The sequence below is a fragment of the Bombus pyrosoma genome, linkage group LG3 (genome assembly GCF_014825855.1).
Source record: "Bombus pyrosoma isolate SC7728 linkage group LG3, ASM1482585v1, whole genome shotgun sequence".
NCBI lineage: Eukaryota > Metazoa > Arthropoda > Insecta > Hymenoptera > Apidae > Bombus > Bombus pyrosoma.
The window spans coordinates 11673305-11691952 of record NC_057772.1 but is presented as its reverse complement, the minus strand read 5'-3'; the positions used below and the strand labels follow the sequence as shown (position 1 = coordinate 11691952).

Genomic DNA, 18648 nt, shown 5'->3' with positions numbered 1-18648 from the left:
GATAGCTTTCCAAAATTGTCCACGTTTCTGTAAAACGAAGGTAGACGCGCCACGTGTCCGACGGTACCGGAAATTGAACCCATGTCTGGGTGATAACAAGCGCGCAACCTAATTACGTTCTTTAGCCTTTCGTCTTGCCATTCGCGTCTCGTTCCCACCCGCAAATCATGGTCCCTTATTTCCTGATCAGCCGGAGGCTGGACAATTTCCACGGGACAGATGGTCCTGTACTCGTACATTCCCGAATTTGTCCACGACGACTAAAACTCCATCCCACAGAGATCTCATCCCCCAAAGTGACATGAAATTTGAAACTTTAGCGATATTCGATGGTTGTTTCGAATTTGATAACATTCGTGCGCGTAGATACTGGTTTTATGATTTCATAGAGTTGGTTTATCGTAGTTCACGATGGTTGAAGTTCGTACAGATAAGAGAAATTGGGGTTGAGGAGAAACTTGAGATAAGTGAACGTAGTCTATGGCTGAGGGGAAACATACATATGTTATTCTGAAAGCTTGGTATATTAGTACGTTCGTGAACGATGACCATGGCTGTTAGGTTGATTTACCCGAAATTCAGAACAAGCTTTAAATAACTGGAAATAGTCAGAGATAATTTAATTATAGATATTAGGTCGTTACAGATAAAATGTCATTTTGTTCAAAATTTGAAAGTAGCAGATGGATATTGAGTTTTATGGTTTGGCCAATTGTTATGTGGTGAGATTTTGTTCAATTTTTACAAAATAACAACTACCTCTTTAGGGATATTTGTGGGTACATGGATGTTTAATTTTTGTTTAAATAAAACACGAAGGTATGTAAGTTCGATCAAAAAATGGAAATTTGAATTTAAATTGTACCATAGTAAGGAACAATCGCACGAATGAAATATGGGACAGTTCAATTTCCTCTCGAGCATCGACATTTCAGGTTTTCCTATAAAATCTCTGACATACGGTAAAAGCGGAAAACTCACCATTTTCCGGAAACGACGTGGACCTTATGACGGGCAACAGGATTCCTTTCTGTACCAACTCGTCTCTGCTAGCTCGTACAGAGATTTTCCTCTCGAGCGCTGCAATCGTGAAGAACAACCCCTAGTTAATATCCTGGCTTATCGATAAATCGCCACTAAGTCATTTAGTGTATCAAATGATATCTTTTAATTATTTTTTAATCTATCATTTCACGTTTTGTTAATATTTATTATTAAAAAATATACTCACACAATGAGGCAGCTTCGAATTTATCCGATTTCTTTTTCCGTTTCCACTTCCACGGTTTAAAGAGTCTACCGAGGGCTGAAAATTTGCTTTTCCTCTCAAGGGGTGGTGTTCTTGCCCCCGAGCCCAAACTGTTCGTCCGTAATGCCGCCCCATTTTGCTTTTTCGCTGTAACAGATAAATATATTTATATATAGAAATTGTTTCTAGTTGCATAATATGTTAGAAGTATTATCAATAATTATTAACTGGGAATGTTCACTTTAATCTCTGTAATTGAAGAAACAGAATCTAAATAGAGATTTGCTTCACCTACTAGACATATTTTTGTATGTTGTGTACATTTTTATGCTTTTAAAATCACTATAAATGCATAAACCCGTCGTGTAATTATTAAAAATATATTTTATTAATGAAAAAATGCTAAAGGTAACTGTATAAGAATCTTATCGTAGTAGGATTATGTTACAAAATAATGTAGCGACTGAAATCAAAACGATTGTCGGTAAAATAAAAGGGTGCAACTTCATCGACTGTTGCATTCCACTCGTGTTATCGACTTGGGATATGATTGCCGCGTTTCCACGATTTTCCAGGAAAACGTAAACCAGGAATTTCTACGTTACCGACAAGGGATGAAACATCCCCTAGAAAGTGCATTTACCACAATCGTACTGGCGAATCGATGATAGCTTTAACGAAACAATTCGAGGTAATATCGTTATCGTTTGTCGGAACACTTGGTTTCTAACGAATTTGCACATAGAATATTTATTTTACGAACAAATATTAAGGAAAGTATAATTAAACTGATTTACATACGATAAAAAAGAAAAAACAAATAGGAATCATCCATATATTGAAGATATAACATTTTCTATTTACTTCTACTTTGGAACTTAAAGGAAGTTCCAAAAAGTAGACAAGACGATGACTCGACAATAAAAGGTTCATATTAAAATACTTCCGCTTATCTTTACCTCGAAAGGGAAAAGAATATAAGATGAACTCGGTCTTCTGCTAAAACTTCTTAAAGATTGTTCTACCAAGTTTTATTGCCCCCGCCCTTTCCGTAGTTTTTAAGAAGGAAGGTCTGTGGGCGGAGGACAAAAGAAGGTAAAGCACGTAACGTACGATGATAATACGATGAAAGACGACTTCTATTTCCTTCGGAAGTAAAACTTATTTTCCAGGATTATTGTACCTCTCGAGGTATGACACTGTTTACAAATGTTGGGCAAATATTCGCGGAGAGTTGTACTGAGCGTGGCCAGCTCTCTCCCTCTGTCTCTCTCTCTCTCTCTCACACACACACATACACACATGGTTCTGTTCCTCTTAACTCATTGTTAGACGGCCATGTCGATGTCACCATAAAATCAATACCCGACATCGTGGCCCCATAGATATTTAATGGCTATGGTCTTTCATAAAAAAGGACAATATCGTTTGGAAAATATGATCAAATAAATTTTTCAGTTATATTCGGGAAAGGTTGGATAATAAAAAACTGTGAAAAATGGAATTGAAGAGATCCCGAATAAGCAGATATTTCTAATGTTTCTAGAATTACCAAGAAAGGCTTGATATTAATATTCATGAAATATGATATATTGCGATCTCCGTAACTGCTTCGTATATTTAGAATTGTAAAACTTTAGAACTATTCCGCTCTAGTAACCGCCAATTGATCTCGTAATAACATCCTCTGTTAACAACTAATTAATTCGTATAGCAATTAATACGTTGAAATTACGGTGACTGTTAAAGCATTTCGAGTCTTCCATGTTCCATGCGCTACAAGCTTAAAACTCCTTCGGATTTCGTAAAAATTATATTACAACGTAATCGTTGGGAATAAAATACGCGTTAGATTAAGCGTGTAACAAACGTCATATGAGCGTAATTTCGAAACTAATTTTATTTACCACGTCGTAATATGCAAAATGTTTATCGCCGACTCTAAAAAAATATACCAACTTTTTACGGTACTCGAAATAATCCACCTTAATGAAGAGCAATTTTATCAATTCGAAATTTGCCGACTTTATATCTACATCTTTTTCTTAAAAACTATTATCCGCGCATTAAAATATATCCGGTTCTGCTACATATTGCATTAACCTAACGCTATAACGTCACAATGTTACTTAATGCTCACCTATTTAAGAAAACTTAAATACCACGCCGTTCAACTTTAACCGCACAATCCAACGTCATAAACGTCGCCTCAAAGAACTTCGTCCACGATGCAATAAAACCAGCTCTCAAGGCAGAAACTTCTCCGATATCCTGCTTGTACATAGATTTTTGTGAACGTCGAACGTCCATCAATTAATATCTGTTAGAACATCTCGAGCACGAAAACTAAATATAATATAAATCATGTGTTTCCCGGTGATGAGGAACAACTGAAATAACATAAGAGGAATCGTTGTGGAAAGAAAATTTCGAGAAACCCTTGGAGAGGAATAATGGACGATAACGTGCGGTAGGGCAGTTTCGTCGAGATCGACGATTATTATCGGTCCTGAACGTCCCTCAGGGATACTTCTGGTTGGCAGATCTTCTATGGTGAATTCTTAGTACGAGGGGACGAATTTGGTTGGCCTAGTGCATCGTATGGTCGTATTCAGTTCCCGAGCGTCTAATTTGGAAGCAATTAGACGGAGTGACGAAGGTCGATCGGTTTTGCTATTGACGATGACTGTTAAAGGGAAATTTTGGGATAGTTGATATTCCAAAGGGATTACCAATTATTTTAACACGAAGGAATTATTTTAACATGTATATCTGCATGATCACCCACTTGCATGATTTTATTAATTGCCTTGATGAGTTTAATATTTTTGATTGAAATAGGAAGAAAATTTCCAATAGTTAAAATAGGAAGCCGTTGATGGCGTAGCGGCTTTTAGCGTCACGGTTGTTTTATATAAGATAATAATAGTTCTATGATATAATGTAAGCATGAAAGTATAATAGATAGAGTTGCTGGTATCGATGAAATAGATACCGACGAAGTTTTCAATTATGAAGACCGTGTACCACGTGAAGTGAATAATATCAGTGTTATAAAATGATAGAGAAAAGTGTACAAGGCCAATACCCACCCTCTTTCGCAGATACTATAATAAAAGTTGCTGCGATAAAGTTTCTAGAAAATGTTTGCATTCACGTACACAATACCTTCACATTGTTTGTTACGTGTATTTTATTGGAAGTTTTTATTCGTCTGGAGGTAGATAAATGCAATCTATAGCATTTGAATATATAAGAAAGTGTCGTCGTTTGTTTAAAATTGTAAAATATAGAAGATTCTTATGCGTTATTCATATAGAGGAAAAATTGATATGGATATTCCAAGAGACGCCAACTTTGCCGTCAATCGATGTTTTCATTATTCCTCTTAGCGTCTAGCTCGCAGAAAAATACATAAAATCGACATAAAAACGACACATAAAATGGTCGTCGGTTTGTTATCGAAAAGCTTAATTACAGCATTCTAAGAGATTTTATCAATTTCATGAATTCTATCGTAATTGAAATACAATATTTAATCCTCAATTAAAATCCTAATGTTACATTTGGTACATTCGTGATCGGTTTTATCAAAATCTTAAGATCGAACGTCGATTTTAAGACAAAGATAAAAGTTTACAAAGTTGAATCCTAAATGCCACATTATTACAATATTAAAAATTCTCACTAACTAAGAGACACGTACCCTTAGATTAATAAAAAGAGTGAATAAAATTCTCTCATCCACGCCAAAAGCGGGTTTCGATCTTCTCAGAAACAAATTCTCATAGATGGCAGGATGGCAGAATGTAATCTGGTTGCTTCTTGTTCGACGGACAATGCGAGGGCGGAAGTGTAAGGGATCAAAGGAAGAAAAATCTGTCGGATCTTCCGGCGTTTCAATAAGAAGCGACATGGTTCGAAAAATAGCAAGTTCGATTTCTGGAGGTCGAGACTTTTCTCTCGGGATAGGAGTAGACTCAATGCCATCAGAAATGGCTTAGTGGCGTCGAAGCTGTTGGCACGAGATTCGAGGAGAAGGCATTCCTTGGCAACGATCGTGGCTGAAAATTACTCGAAGAACGCTCGATCGATCGGGTATGCGATATCCGTTTCGAACAGCTCCGCGTTGATCGAACCACGTGGATGGCTCAGCTTCCAGAGAACTCGATCTTTTGAATATTTTTCGTGTCACGTGAATGAGTTCAATGAACAAACGTCGAGAGAGAACAGAGAAATTGGATAATGAAAAACGCGACAGTGACCCAGAAAGTTATTGACTTTTCAATTATAATATAATTGTTACGGTAGCGATTTTTAAGTTCGTTTATCGATCTGTGAAATACTATAATCTCGTAATTTAAGAAAATCCTATATGTGTCTGTAATTCGTAATTACAAACGTTAGTGCAATGTTACAGAACGTACAAAAGTTAGTGCAATGTACTGCAAAATAAATCTTTCCGTGGAAATACAGATTGCTTCGATAAGAAAGTTGGTTCACCGATTACAATGCCTCGCGGAAGTATTCATACACTTGTCGACAACTTTTACGAATATATTACGTGCGTTGTGTAAAACATTGTGAAATTTTGTCAACATAGTAATGATATAATTACCAAGCAATATATTAGCAAAATTTTTAACGATTCTAAAATTTTATATAGAAGTTATAAGATATTTAGTACAATTATATGTATATTTCGCAAAGATCACAAGAGTTTAAACAGCCCGTCATCCACGATATTAATAAGTCTCATAGTTAGTATTCATTAAGACTCTCTTTCGCATTTATTACATACTTTACGTAACCATTCATGCTTTATACTATTCTTTTACTAAATACATATACTTGGAATAGATATCTTATATAAATCTTTCATAAATAAATTATTCCAATATAATCATGATATTCGCGTTTGATGATAGCGCTGATAAAATTACAAAATATTTTACGTAACGCTTACAATATACACCTGAAAGTTTCCTCTGGTAAATATACGAATACTTTTGTGAGTCACACAGTATGTCATTTTTAAATATTAATATTTAATAATATTTTATATATTAATTAATTGTACTTGAAATTAATCACAATATCGTCTCGTTATTTGATGTAATCGAACACTCTTCCCTTCGAATTTATTTGAAATCATTTACCGTTATAATATTACACAGATACCCTAGCAGTTGAGGGATAAAAGACGATCTACCATCTACATCATCTTCCCTCGTATAATACCAAGTTGCCCAACCAGGAGTAGCTTAAGCAATTACCAAACATTAATCTTGATCCTGGAATTCCATTAATCTCCAACTATATCGACGATTCACGTGCAAAGCGTGTCGTTGTCTCGCGTAGAATATATCGGTGTCTCGCGGGCCGAAGTGGAATAATTGACGCGACAAAGCGTTTCCGGTGCCTAGGAGGCCTATTCACGCGCGTCAAAGGCCGTCGAGAGTCGTTGCACCGATGTGCATCGTCTACCGTTCGTGGACAATGGCAATATTAACGCGACGATGGAGTGCAGTTTCCTATTGTTCGAGATCGCGATGCATCTTACTGCGAGTCCGCCCATTATCGTGACAAGACGTGGTAAAAAGGGGAAGACGAATCGGCAGCAACTGTCGTTCCCATAGCGCACCGTCAAAAGTGATATTTTCGCGCTAACATTATTTTTCCATTTTCTTCCCTTTCTTCTATTTGTTCGATCTATCTTTTATTTATATCCGTAGTAAGATTTAGAGTAGAGAACGATCGCTATAATATTATATACTGATAAGGGATAAGACCGAGAAAACGATGATACGATCTGTTGGTTTAGTCTATGTGCGGGATTTACGTCAATTGCGAATCGAACGATCGGTACAAATAAGAATGTCGAGTGTGTGGTGTTATTCAGATTGAAATGACTCATGTTCTGACAAATATATCGTTATCTTGAAAATAGCCTGATTGATCGTCCTAAGGAATTAATTAAAGAAACTAAGGAATTAGAGAAACTTGATTAAATATGATCGTATGTATTATGTTTAATTTGATAAACGATAAACTACGACGATGTTTATCAATGTAACTATCCGAACTTGCTCTCCTTTATGTCGCGATACTCGTGTCTTGATTTTAATACGTTTTAATAATATGGCCACATAGTGTGCAATTAAATCCATAAATTGAACAAGCTTCAGAAGTCACATTGATCAACTCGATATATCGAAGAGCAGAAAGAAGTGATGCTGCGAACGCTATTCCTTAAATGTATCCTCGTACAATACGTACATAGATTTATGGAAATAAGCATTTGTTTCTTGACAATTGCATATTAATCGTATTACTAGAGTACTGAAACTAAGAAGCTAATAAAATTTGAATTTGATCAATTTGATTTCTAAGAAGCTCGTATAATTCTCTTCATTACCAAACAACGCTAACAAAACCCCGACTATAGGCGAGACACGTAACACACCAAAATCTTCAGAAAGAAAAGGATCTTCTATGCACCCTTCCATCAAAGTAGAGTCATAAAAATTATCCTTAAATCCTGAAACTCCAGCAGGTTACGACCCAACCACTTAGCCACCCACACCATCACACGATTATCTACTTACACAGTCCGCCACCCTAAAAACATTATAATCCCTAAGCTCCGCCATTAAAAGTGGCTATTCTCCTCGAACAAGCCATTGTTTAAGTATCCTCGAGGCGGGCAATAGAATTCTTGAACGCGTTATCGAATCACACGACAATTTAATTCTCGCGACGGCACGTGTGCGTCTCGTAGGCATCGAACGTGGTCGATGTCGATCGATAATGAACTACCGCCATTCGATACGTACGCAAGTTGTGTCTATACGCGCGTACGTGTGTGTAACCGCGCAGGGCACGACGCTTCGTAATTCCCGGGTCAGAGTGGTTAATATGCAAATGGAAGCGGCGACCACCGACCCGCATGGATACTTGCGGTCGTTTAATCTGGCCAAACCGAAGGGATTCGACGAAATCCGCCTTCATAAACGCATTTCCGCCATGGGGATTCTGCTTCATCGTGTAAACAAACCGAATCCTTATTAGTACGCGGTCCCACGGACAAATCGAGGGTCGCTCGTCGCGGATACACGATTTTATACTGGGGATCGTTTTTTGCTAACCGGGGGATACTTGGTTCGATCGAGCATCAAAGAAGGGTAGATGAAGTGCAAGTATGAGACTAATCGAATGAATAATTGATAAGTGTCGCTGGTTTTCGAGTGTTTGGCGAAGTTGAAGTATACATCAAAGTACAGGTCCTGGATATTTTGGTGTCGATTTTATACAGTTTCGATCGTGCATCACGAAGAGTGGATGAAGCACGTACAAATGCGAAGAGCAATCGGTTCGATAATTGATACATGTAACTGGTTTTTTTCCGTCTGCTTGAAACTAAAGTATAGATTTAAGTACAAATCGAGGGTAGTTTGGAATGGACATACGATTTTATACAGATTCGATGGATTATTACAAAGTACGGACGTAACTGGTTTGTTAAAGTTTGTTGGAAGGGTGGGCGAAGTTGATGGTACGAAGGGTGAATAAAGATGAATTTGAAATAAAGAGATACAAGTACAAAATAAAAAAGATATTTCATCGAATAAAGTTTAAAAATTACCAAGAGATATCAAATTGAAAAAAGTAACGAATCTTAAAAAAATTTCTCAGAAGAGCGAGATAAACCGAAGAATTATTGAACATTACACGAATACGTGTTTATATCGGACGTAACATGGATTATCTTTTTAAAGAAAGTAACAGACCCTGATAAAATCTCTAGAACAGCAAAATAAACCGAAGAGTTATTAACATTGTACAAGTACATATATCAAACGTAACGTGCAACATCTTTCGAAACAAAAACCCTCGCAATATCTGCCGGCAGGAAATTAATTATCTTGGTTGGAACGGAATACATGTGGGGAGAGATGAAGACGATTCGCAGGGGCGGTGGCGGCTCGCCCCCGGCTGCAGTTACGGGTTCGATATTGCGAGCGGACAAATGGACTCGAACGTCCCTCAACTATGTCGTCGAGCGCCATAAGGGCCGTTGGCGTCGCTTTGACGCAACAGGCATTCCCGCTACAACAATGGACAAGCGTTATTGTTCGAGGGATCTTGAACCGTGCCGAGTGGCTCTATAATCGGTCGACAACCTGACGTCGTTGGTCGTTCGCTCTGCTAAACGGATATGTACACGCAACGGGACTTACCGAAGGCCATTGATGCGCGAATGATAAACTCAAGGGCTAATCCGCATGGGAGAAATGACGACAGATCTCTAACTTCGTTAGAAATTATACGATTTACGATTATCGCACTAGGTTTCCTTGTGTCGTGTCTATTCTCTTGGAATAATTATATTTTCAAAAGAAAGTTTTGGTGTTCTTCTCCGAGTTATTGAAGATATAAAAAAGAAACAAAAATTGAGAATTAAACAGTAATTGGAATTTTGAATATACGAACAATGTTTCAATTCTGAAAAATTTGAATCGTCTTCGTAGCTAAGCTACGTTCTTGTCGACTTAATGACCTGTCGACAACATAATGCTACTCATTGTTCGCTCCACTAAGCGGATGTAGGAATCAGTGGAACATGCTGAAGATTATGGGTATACAAAGGGTGAATTTGAGGGGAGATTCGCAAGGACCTATCCACGTGGGGAAAGCGATGACAGATAACGTCGTTACAGGATGATACAAGCATTATGACAATTGATATGTCAATCTTATTAATTTTTACAATTAACTGTATCAGGAATTTAATGGCACAGGAATATTTAAAACGGATTTATTTTAGTCTAAAAAAAACCTAAGAATCGCTAATTTAAATATAATTTTCTAAATAAACGACTACGAGCCACACGATGCAACGCACGAACCCAACTTGCAATTTGCTCAACTTAATCCTACATCTGCCAAACTCCACAAATCCACCATGAGACAAACTACAACCGTGTCTGAAGTAATCCTAGAACCTTGTCTCGCCTTTCACGATCCTCCACCTGTATCCGTTCACGCATCAGCCTCTGCACATCCCATCTAATCCTCTAACCACGTATACTACACCCTGTAACCCGAAGTAACCTTGTTTGGATCCATATGGTACCTACCTCTTGTGCGAGGATAAAAGATATGGTTAACACGTTGGCTGATACGGCGATCAAACACACGTTACCAAATTTTTTCAAGCGAGCAAAATAAAGTAGATCTCGTGGATTAAGATATTATCAACAATGCGAATGATTTAAATAACATGGTCAGAGAAAAATCGCGCAGGTACGATATAATGTTTTGTAAAAATGAAATATTCCGGTCTAATATATTTTAATTTATTCTAATTTATTGCAGGACAAAATATACAAAATTTGTGTGGCAGTCAACGTGTTAATAAAGTAGTCAAACGTTCTAGACATTGTCGCATCGAACACAACGCATTTTAATGTCTGTTCCAGTTGAAGTATAGTAATGACAGAAAGAAATCTGAGGTTCTTAAATCAGGTAAACGAGACAGCCAATCATTGCCACTAATTTTTCACATAATTCGCATGATCGGTTATAGTAAAGTTTGATAGCAAGATTTGCTGTAGTGTCGAATATTCAGTAATAGAATTGCGTAGTCACAATACGCGATTGTTATTTCAAAATTGTCATAACACCAACAGGAAAAAAAATAACGACAAACCAAAAAGACGACGCTCCTTTCATGGCACGTTGTATAACTATGATTTTATCCTATTCTTCTCTTCGCTAGTTCAAACGCTATATTAAAAACTCTTGTAAAATTTTACAATTTGAAACATTCAGATGACAACACGGTGATGTCACTGTCTGGTTTTTCTCGAGGCCGGCTGACGCCGTGGTTAGCGTTATCAGCACTCGACGTGCTAAGAAAAACAAAGTTTCAGTCGCAATAAACTGCCACGCGACTTCGACCATAATCAGCATATTAAGTATCGATGCATTCTATTTTCCCTCCATCAAACTCTGAATTCTAAATTTCATATCATCAACGCGTTCCCAGTATCCGCTCAAATCGATAAACCTTTCTTCCGTGCAGCGGACTCGAACATCCCTGAAAATGATCATGTCGCAGCGATTAAGCAATCCCTGCAGAAGGACGAGATTCTCTAATGAAATAACGAGCTCCAGACATTTTTTGGTGCTCGCACGACGTTCCAGAGAACGGGGTGAAAAAACGCGGAGAGATAAAGCGAGGGTGCAGTCGGTTAGGGCACGTTGCCCCGGGCATGGTCGAAGGCCTCCTCCGAGCTGGGGCTTCGCCGGTAAAGGATGCTGAGGGTGTTGCCATGGAGACGCCACAGTGTTTTCCGTTCCCCAATTACATGGCCGCTGGTTGTCAACTTGAACCCCTGAAACGCATTCCTGCGGCGGCCAAGCTGAGGTGAGATACAGGTGTGTCCTCGCAGCTTCTTTCCTGAAGGCATGCGCCTCGATAGATGTACTCGCTCTGTCTCGAGTACGACGCTGCCTTCGGGAAGACAAAAGCTTCGTCGCGGATCGTCGGTTACTTTTGCGTATGTGTGAATGGGTGCGTTGCTAGTTTCCGTGCGCGTGCCGTTCCTACCGAAATCCAGATGTTATTCGAGTAGGATTTTGATCGATAGATGTGGCTAGGTCGCTGTGTTTGGTCGAGGATAGTTAGCTGTTGTTGGTTTAGGTCTGCGGAGGCCCGGCTCGTTGGTTTAGGAAGATTGAGAAATGAGCAGATATCGACGAATGTTTGGGTGAATAGAGAATTGTGTAACTGGGATGATAAGAAACTTTTCTTTCGCAAAGGAGATAATATGGAGTGTTTGGTTTCATGGTCCAAGTTATTGAAAGATATGCAGAATGGTCGCTTGATTCCAATGATTTTGGTTTTGGTTTAAGCGTTAGTTTTATGAATCTCCATAAACTCTTACTCGGATTATAATAATTATTATTATAATTATTATTATAATAAAGTTTATAATAATAAAAATAAGATGTTAATACCAAATTAACAAACTACTATATTGGCAAAAATATCTAACTTGTAATATTTTCATAGGAATTTCATACATGGGAATTTTAATAAGCTTTTTTATGAAGAAAAAGAGCTTGCTTCTCTCTTGGAATATTTTCTTATACACCTTCCATTCGAATTTCTTTGATACAAATTCCATACTTCAGTAGTCGATAGTCTTAGTGTTAAACATCTTTCGCCGGTTATTCTGTCAAGAAATTCCTCTTCATCGATACTCATACCGGCTCTTCAAACTTCTACCTACTGATTCGAAGCCAAGAGACGTTCCTGCGCGGTTAGAAGGCGCCACAAAACATCGATCTATCTCCGTATAATTTCCTCCGACGGCTGGAAACAAGCAAGCGAACGGTAAACAGAAGTGACGGACGGGCGGGTGCAGAGCCGACTCAACTGGAACGCGCCCAGCAGCACACAGTATTTCGCGGGCACAAAGCACAAGAAACCATAAAGCCACCCCTTGGTTTGCCGTCCGCCGCACCTTTCGTCCTTTGCGCCGTGCAGGGGATCGAATCTCCATTATTTGCCTTTCCAGCTGGGCTAAATGCTCGTTAATCCCTAATTGCATCACCTACACGCACATGTCCTTTTGCTTTTTATATATTCTTTTCTTTTCACGCAACCCTCCCATGATTTTATGGCTCGCTATCATCACGACTATTTGCACGTTTCTTCATGGAAAAATACCAAGTTCACGAAAGGTAGAAGCACTTGCTTGCTTATGAGGATTTGTTTTTTCCTACTAATTTCTGCAGAGACGAGTATATGTCTGGGAACGAAAGTAAATATTTGACTGAAACACCTTGTCAATTATAAATTTTTCTTCCAAGCAATTGATTAAATTAAATTGCCTTCGATTGAATTAATTTGCTTAATTAAATCAATTTCCTTCTCTTACGATTCTTATGAACTAACGTTTTTATTCGATTCGTATATTAAATATTCTTTTAAGCATCAGGAAAAAATATTTATTATAATACATTAGGCATATTATTTCTTCTCGTCTCCGAGAGAACGTATAGTTAATTCACATTTTATCGACAGGAATCGTAAATAAGCGTTCAGATTTCACAGGAAGAACAGCTTCCTTCGATCAAGAATTTAAAAGACTGCGCGGAGAAGACGGTCTAGCCCGAGACTGAAACTGAATTACAAGGATTCCCTTTCGGAGACTTGGATGAAGGATGGATCTTTGTAAGTTTAAATCTCCTAAGAATACAAATATTAATTTTATCGAAATAATATTGTCATACTAATGCTTCGATAATTAAGGATTAGAGAAAGCTGTGGAGAATAATGAATAAGACCTTAAACCTCGAAAGGATACAAACAAATATTACTCTTATGGAAATAATCCAGTTACGCTAATGTTTGGATAATTAGGGATAAGAAAAAGCCGGGGGGGGGGGTAATGATTAGGATTTAATTTCGTTGAATAATACAAAGAATTAAGCTAATGGTTAACAATAATAACAGATCAAATTGCCATACTCCATTAGATGGATTTATTTATAAACACGAATCTGTTATTTCATCGAATTACTCCTCTCTATTGCACGTGTCACGTTATCTCAGGATAGGTGTAGCATCTATATGACATTAAGTTTGTTAATTTAAACATTTTATATATATATATTAAAATTCTAGTTTTACGTGTATTGTAATAGCATTTACGTTTTGCAAATTTTACCAAAAAAGCTATATCTACATATGCAGCTGCAACTAAGAATGATGTTGTTATTTAAGGAACTAATCTATAAAAAGGAAATACGTAGAGACTAATTGCAATAACGTTCTTTATTTCAGGATTTCTTAGTGTTTTTTTTTGAGATTTTTACTATTTATAGGAATTAATTCCAAATGCTAAAAAGTTGAAAGAAACGCCTAGAGAGGAAAAACAACTATAATCGTTCTACATGCACAATTAAACAAGGAAAACTCTATGTAATTAAAGCTTCTTGCAATTAAACGCAACGGAATAATGAGCCTCGATGCAACTGATTAATGTAACTCGCGAGAGTTTACGTTTTATACGAAACAATTTCAACATCTACGAAACGTAGAATTAATGCAATAAATTCAAAGATTAAAATGTTGCAGATGTTAATCCCGCTGTACACGTATGAAACGAAAAACAAACCAAATCGCTCGCAACTAATTGTATTACTATCTTTTTTATGTAATAGAGATTGCCATTGTTAGCTCATGATGATAATGATGATGATGAAACCTTATACTAACAAAGAATCTCAGTATCTTCTTATCTTAATAAACAAGCGTAGAATCAATGTAATAAATTCAAGGATATAAAAATTGCATCGTACAAAATGCATAACGAGACGAATTGCTTAAAATGAAAAGTATTATTCGCAGTAAAATCTCTTCCATTAAAAAGCAAAACCTTCAATTTGAAACTTCAAAGAATTCCTAACAGTTTATTATCCGTACTACTAAAATTTCCCGCATAAAATACATCAGAAAATTGTTCCCGTTGAAAACTACGATCTACGACAGCCAAATTAAACAATTCCTAGAAATTCTAACTAATAAATTGAAAACTTCCTACAAATTCTAATTACGCTCTATTTAATTTCGTCTATCGTTTAGCAAGCTAACAGAAAAGATTCATGGAAATGGTATCAAAGCAAGTGGAAGGAAATCACAGGTGCCGCAACAGTAGGACAGGATATTGTCCTTGTGAGTTAGGCATCCGGTAATTACAGGAATCTAGTTGTACGTCGATCGGATTCGAGGTCGATTAAAGGGAGAGAGAGAGCGAGAGAGAGAGAGAGAGAGAGAGAGAGAGAGATTACTCCGCGAGTCCTTGGAACGTGACGACTTTCTCGACACGAAAACGCTCGTATAATTGCGCTTCCTCGTGGATCTCGATTGCCATCGTTTTATTCTCTACATCACGTTGTTTCAACGAAACGCGTGACGACAACCGTAGGACTTAATGAAACGTCACGCTCGAGTGATCTTCAAAGAATCTACGAAAAAGTCTCGAAGCTTAAACCCGTTTCATTCGTGGGCTACCGTCGTTCGAGCTGACCAAGAAATGAGAGAATCATTCAGTGTCGCTCAACTCGACCAAGTTTCAGTGTAGACCGGTGTAAGATGCATAGAAGAGGAACTGGTGGGCGCATTAAGGCGAGTTCTAAGACGGAACTGGAGTTTAAGGTGTGAGAGAGTAGAAGAATTGCGGTGGATGAGATAAGGAGTTGAAGGAAGAGATAAAGAAACTGGTAATGCAATGTGTTAGGTTATTGTGGTCGAATGGGAAACTTATAAATATTAGTTCTACGCTTCTGTTTAAAAATTTGTTTAAAGGTTCTTATTATATGTCATGGAGGAGGACAGCAACGACGCTTTGTGTAATAAAGGAGATTTCGTTTTAAGTGCATTTTCCATTCTATTCTTATTCAAGATTCCTAAAAGCGTTTATAATAATTCAATCGCCCACTATATCCTTTTATTTATCGTTTTTCACTTTATTCTATTGTTTTTATTACAAGTATAGAAAACATGGAACAAATTGTTATCGATGGTGCAACGAGGACCACTCTGAATTCTTTTGTTAGTTCAATTTATTTTTATTACAACTTCAAATCAATCGTTCAGCAACGGCGTGAAGTTATTTCCATATATCTTTATTCTGCAATCTGCGTTTCGGGTTATCGATATCGACACAAAATATATAGTACATACATAGAATTTGAGTACAATCTAAAAAAAAAAAAAAAAAAATCAATTCTAAGAAACGAATCAATCGAACTAAAACCTTAACCAAAGGAAGCCCTGAATTTTAAAGAAACGTATTTCTTTTACATACCAACAACTCTAGGTACTAGAACAATACTAAAAATAATTCTATAGTAATTTAATATAGTCTTCATCCAGAGTAAGTACATTTAAAGAAAGATTACTTAATATGGACCATAATAAATTTAATACTGTGTAATAAATAATATGCATTAATAATAAATTTAAAGAAAACCAAAATTCCTACGAAAGCAGAAACAGGAATAAAACTTCGCCTCGAACAAACAAACTCTTCCCTCCTCTCTTTCCCTCTCCCTTTTCCAGCTACGATGCAAAAGTATTTCCGAATCGATCGAAACTTTCTCCCGGTGAATTCACATCAAGCCATCACTTGCCCGAATCGCTCTTCAATATCGCCCCTTTTATCGGCAGCGTGTGCTCTGCCACCGAATAAATATGCAAATAATTGCATTCAACCGAACTCTGGATGCTTTCGAAGTCATCGATAAAGAGCGATGATTCTCACTTCCGACCAAACGTGGTTGTTTCTTGACGCACCAGTATCGTTGAACACAGCAAGCATTATGAATCGGGAGAAGAAACATGAGTCAGCGATGGATATTAAGCGTGGTCGTTAATACGATGCGATACAGAAAAAGAAGTCTGAATCGAACGAAACGGATCGTCTGGCTTCTTTGCTCGTCTCTTTCGTCCTGTTTCGTTACTTTTTGCTCGAGGACCGGTCGATTGGATCGTTTTCTGTTGAGGTGCATGCAAGGTGAACTACCTTTTTGGGATTAAGAGTAGGAAGATCCGATGAGTCATTTTGATCCATTAACAAATGACCAAGAAATTACTGTTCTTATTGACCAGCATAATTACTCACAATTTTTCGATTTTTAACAGATTAAGAGACACGATTATTTTTATTACTTTCGTCGTTAGAAATACCTTCGTTTTAATAACGTTCGCTCTGAAACGCTATACGTTGCTTTCTTTTTTCGTCCCTCCAAGTCATGTTGTTAAAATGTACAAAGACAGAAAACGCGGATATAATTTGTTTGTTACAACAGAGAAGTTTATATATTGCGGTGTAAACTGTTCTATATAATTTTAACAATTAGTATCTTGAGGGTCGTTAGGGCAAAGCCCAATTTCAGCTTATATCAACAAAACGTTCTATATGTATACTCAAATGTTCCACTATTCGTATAATTATGGTGGAATATTCTGCTCTATCTCTAAACAAAACAGAAACATGTTATGCGAATTTAATTATACCACATATAGAATATACATATAAGTACAATGTAGCTACATGGGCTGCATAATTTAATGCGAATTTAATTATTTCGGTCACAATTAATTAACCAGAAAATGAGGTTATTACTAAAACAATGATTGTAAGTAGATATTTACTTCGTATACGTAGTACACATATTTCAATTTGATGTACTCATACTTCTAATCACCCATGAAATATAAACAAATTAAACGCGTTTCTAGGATTAAATGGAAAGTTGAGCGAAAAGGATCTTCTTAATTTTCGTCACAACTGAACTTCCCACTTAATATGTGTTCCCACTTTAATTAAGAATGTAATTTACAGATCTTAAATTAAATCGTTTTGTACGTTATTTAAATAAATTTACACGATTCGGTTAGTCTACAAGTCAATCAAAAGACTATCTTTCATAAACTATGTATATTTATGTAGATGCCTATCGCCATGAGAACAACGATACAACTTCTCATTGGAAAGATAAAAGTTCGTGTTGAAATAAATAGATTCAGTCGGTTAGTCAGACACTAAATAAAATTTCGCTCCTATAAATGGACTTTTATCATGCATGAAATACTATATCGCATGATAGATGAAAGTATTCTAATATTCAAATTATTTTATTTCCTGTTACTCGCTTCAATTTTCACATCGCCTCCACAATCCAAATAACTCCGTATCGACGAAAAAATCGTAGATGAAATTTTTGAATCGAGTTTCAGTAAATCGGGGGAACGTCACGTTCCAGTGCACGTTGTGAACGCAGCCATACAACGAGCACCGTTATTCCCCTGCTACTACGGTGTAAACGTACTGGAACGCGGTACGCGAGTACTACGCGTAGTGTGTTACGCAGTGAGCAATGCGTTTACCTACGTGCCCTGCCAGTCACGCAACCATGGTGAACACGTGACCGGATTCAATGCAATAGTTCGACGACCATTCCTTTTCATCCGGATCGCAACTTAGGGATATTCCCACTTCAGTTTCTCATGAGAATCTTTACACCTGCCACAGGTACACTGTTAAATTTTTATTGATTTAGTTGGGTTTGATCAGCGATTATTCTAATAGTTTACCGTGAAAGTACGTTACGTTTTGCTGATTTAGCTGACCAGTAGTGTAGAAAATTTCTTAATGATGAGTTATGGGCAATAATTATCTTGGTAGTTTCATCCGACAGCTGGTGGAGAAACTGTTATATTTTTACCGGTTTAACTATATCCCACCGGTAATTCTACAGTTTATCGTGAAAAATATAGAAATAATTCTGTATTCTGCTTTTAAGATAATTATCGCTTA

The 18648-nt window shown here is 37.1% G+C and overlaps 1 protein-coding gene across 9 annotated transcripts in view; it reads right to left on the bottom strand.

The window, feature by feature from the left end:
• The window catches only part of LOC122565961 (phosphatase and actin regulator 4B), a 395355-nt gene that overhangs the window by 249068 nt on the left and 127639 nt on the right, over positions 1-18648 (bottom strand). For all 9 annotated transcript variants that reach the window (XM_043722568.1, XM_043722569.1, XM_043722571.1 and 6 more), the window contains 2 exons: positions 1232-1396; positions 982-1080 (listed from right to left, as the gene is read on the bottom strand). In XM_043722568.1, the coding sequence (XP_043578503.1) occupies positions 982-1080; positions 1232-1396 (264 nt within the window). The remainder of the gene's footprint in view (positions 1-981; positions 1081-1231; positions 1397-18648) is intronic.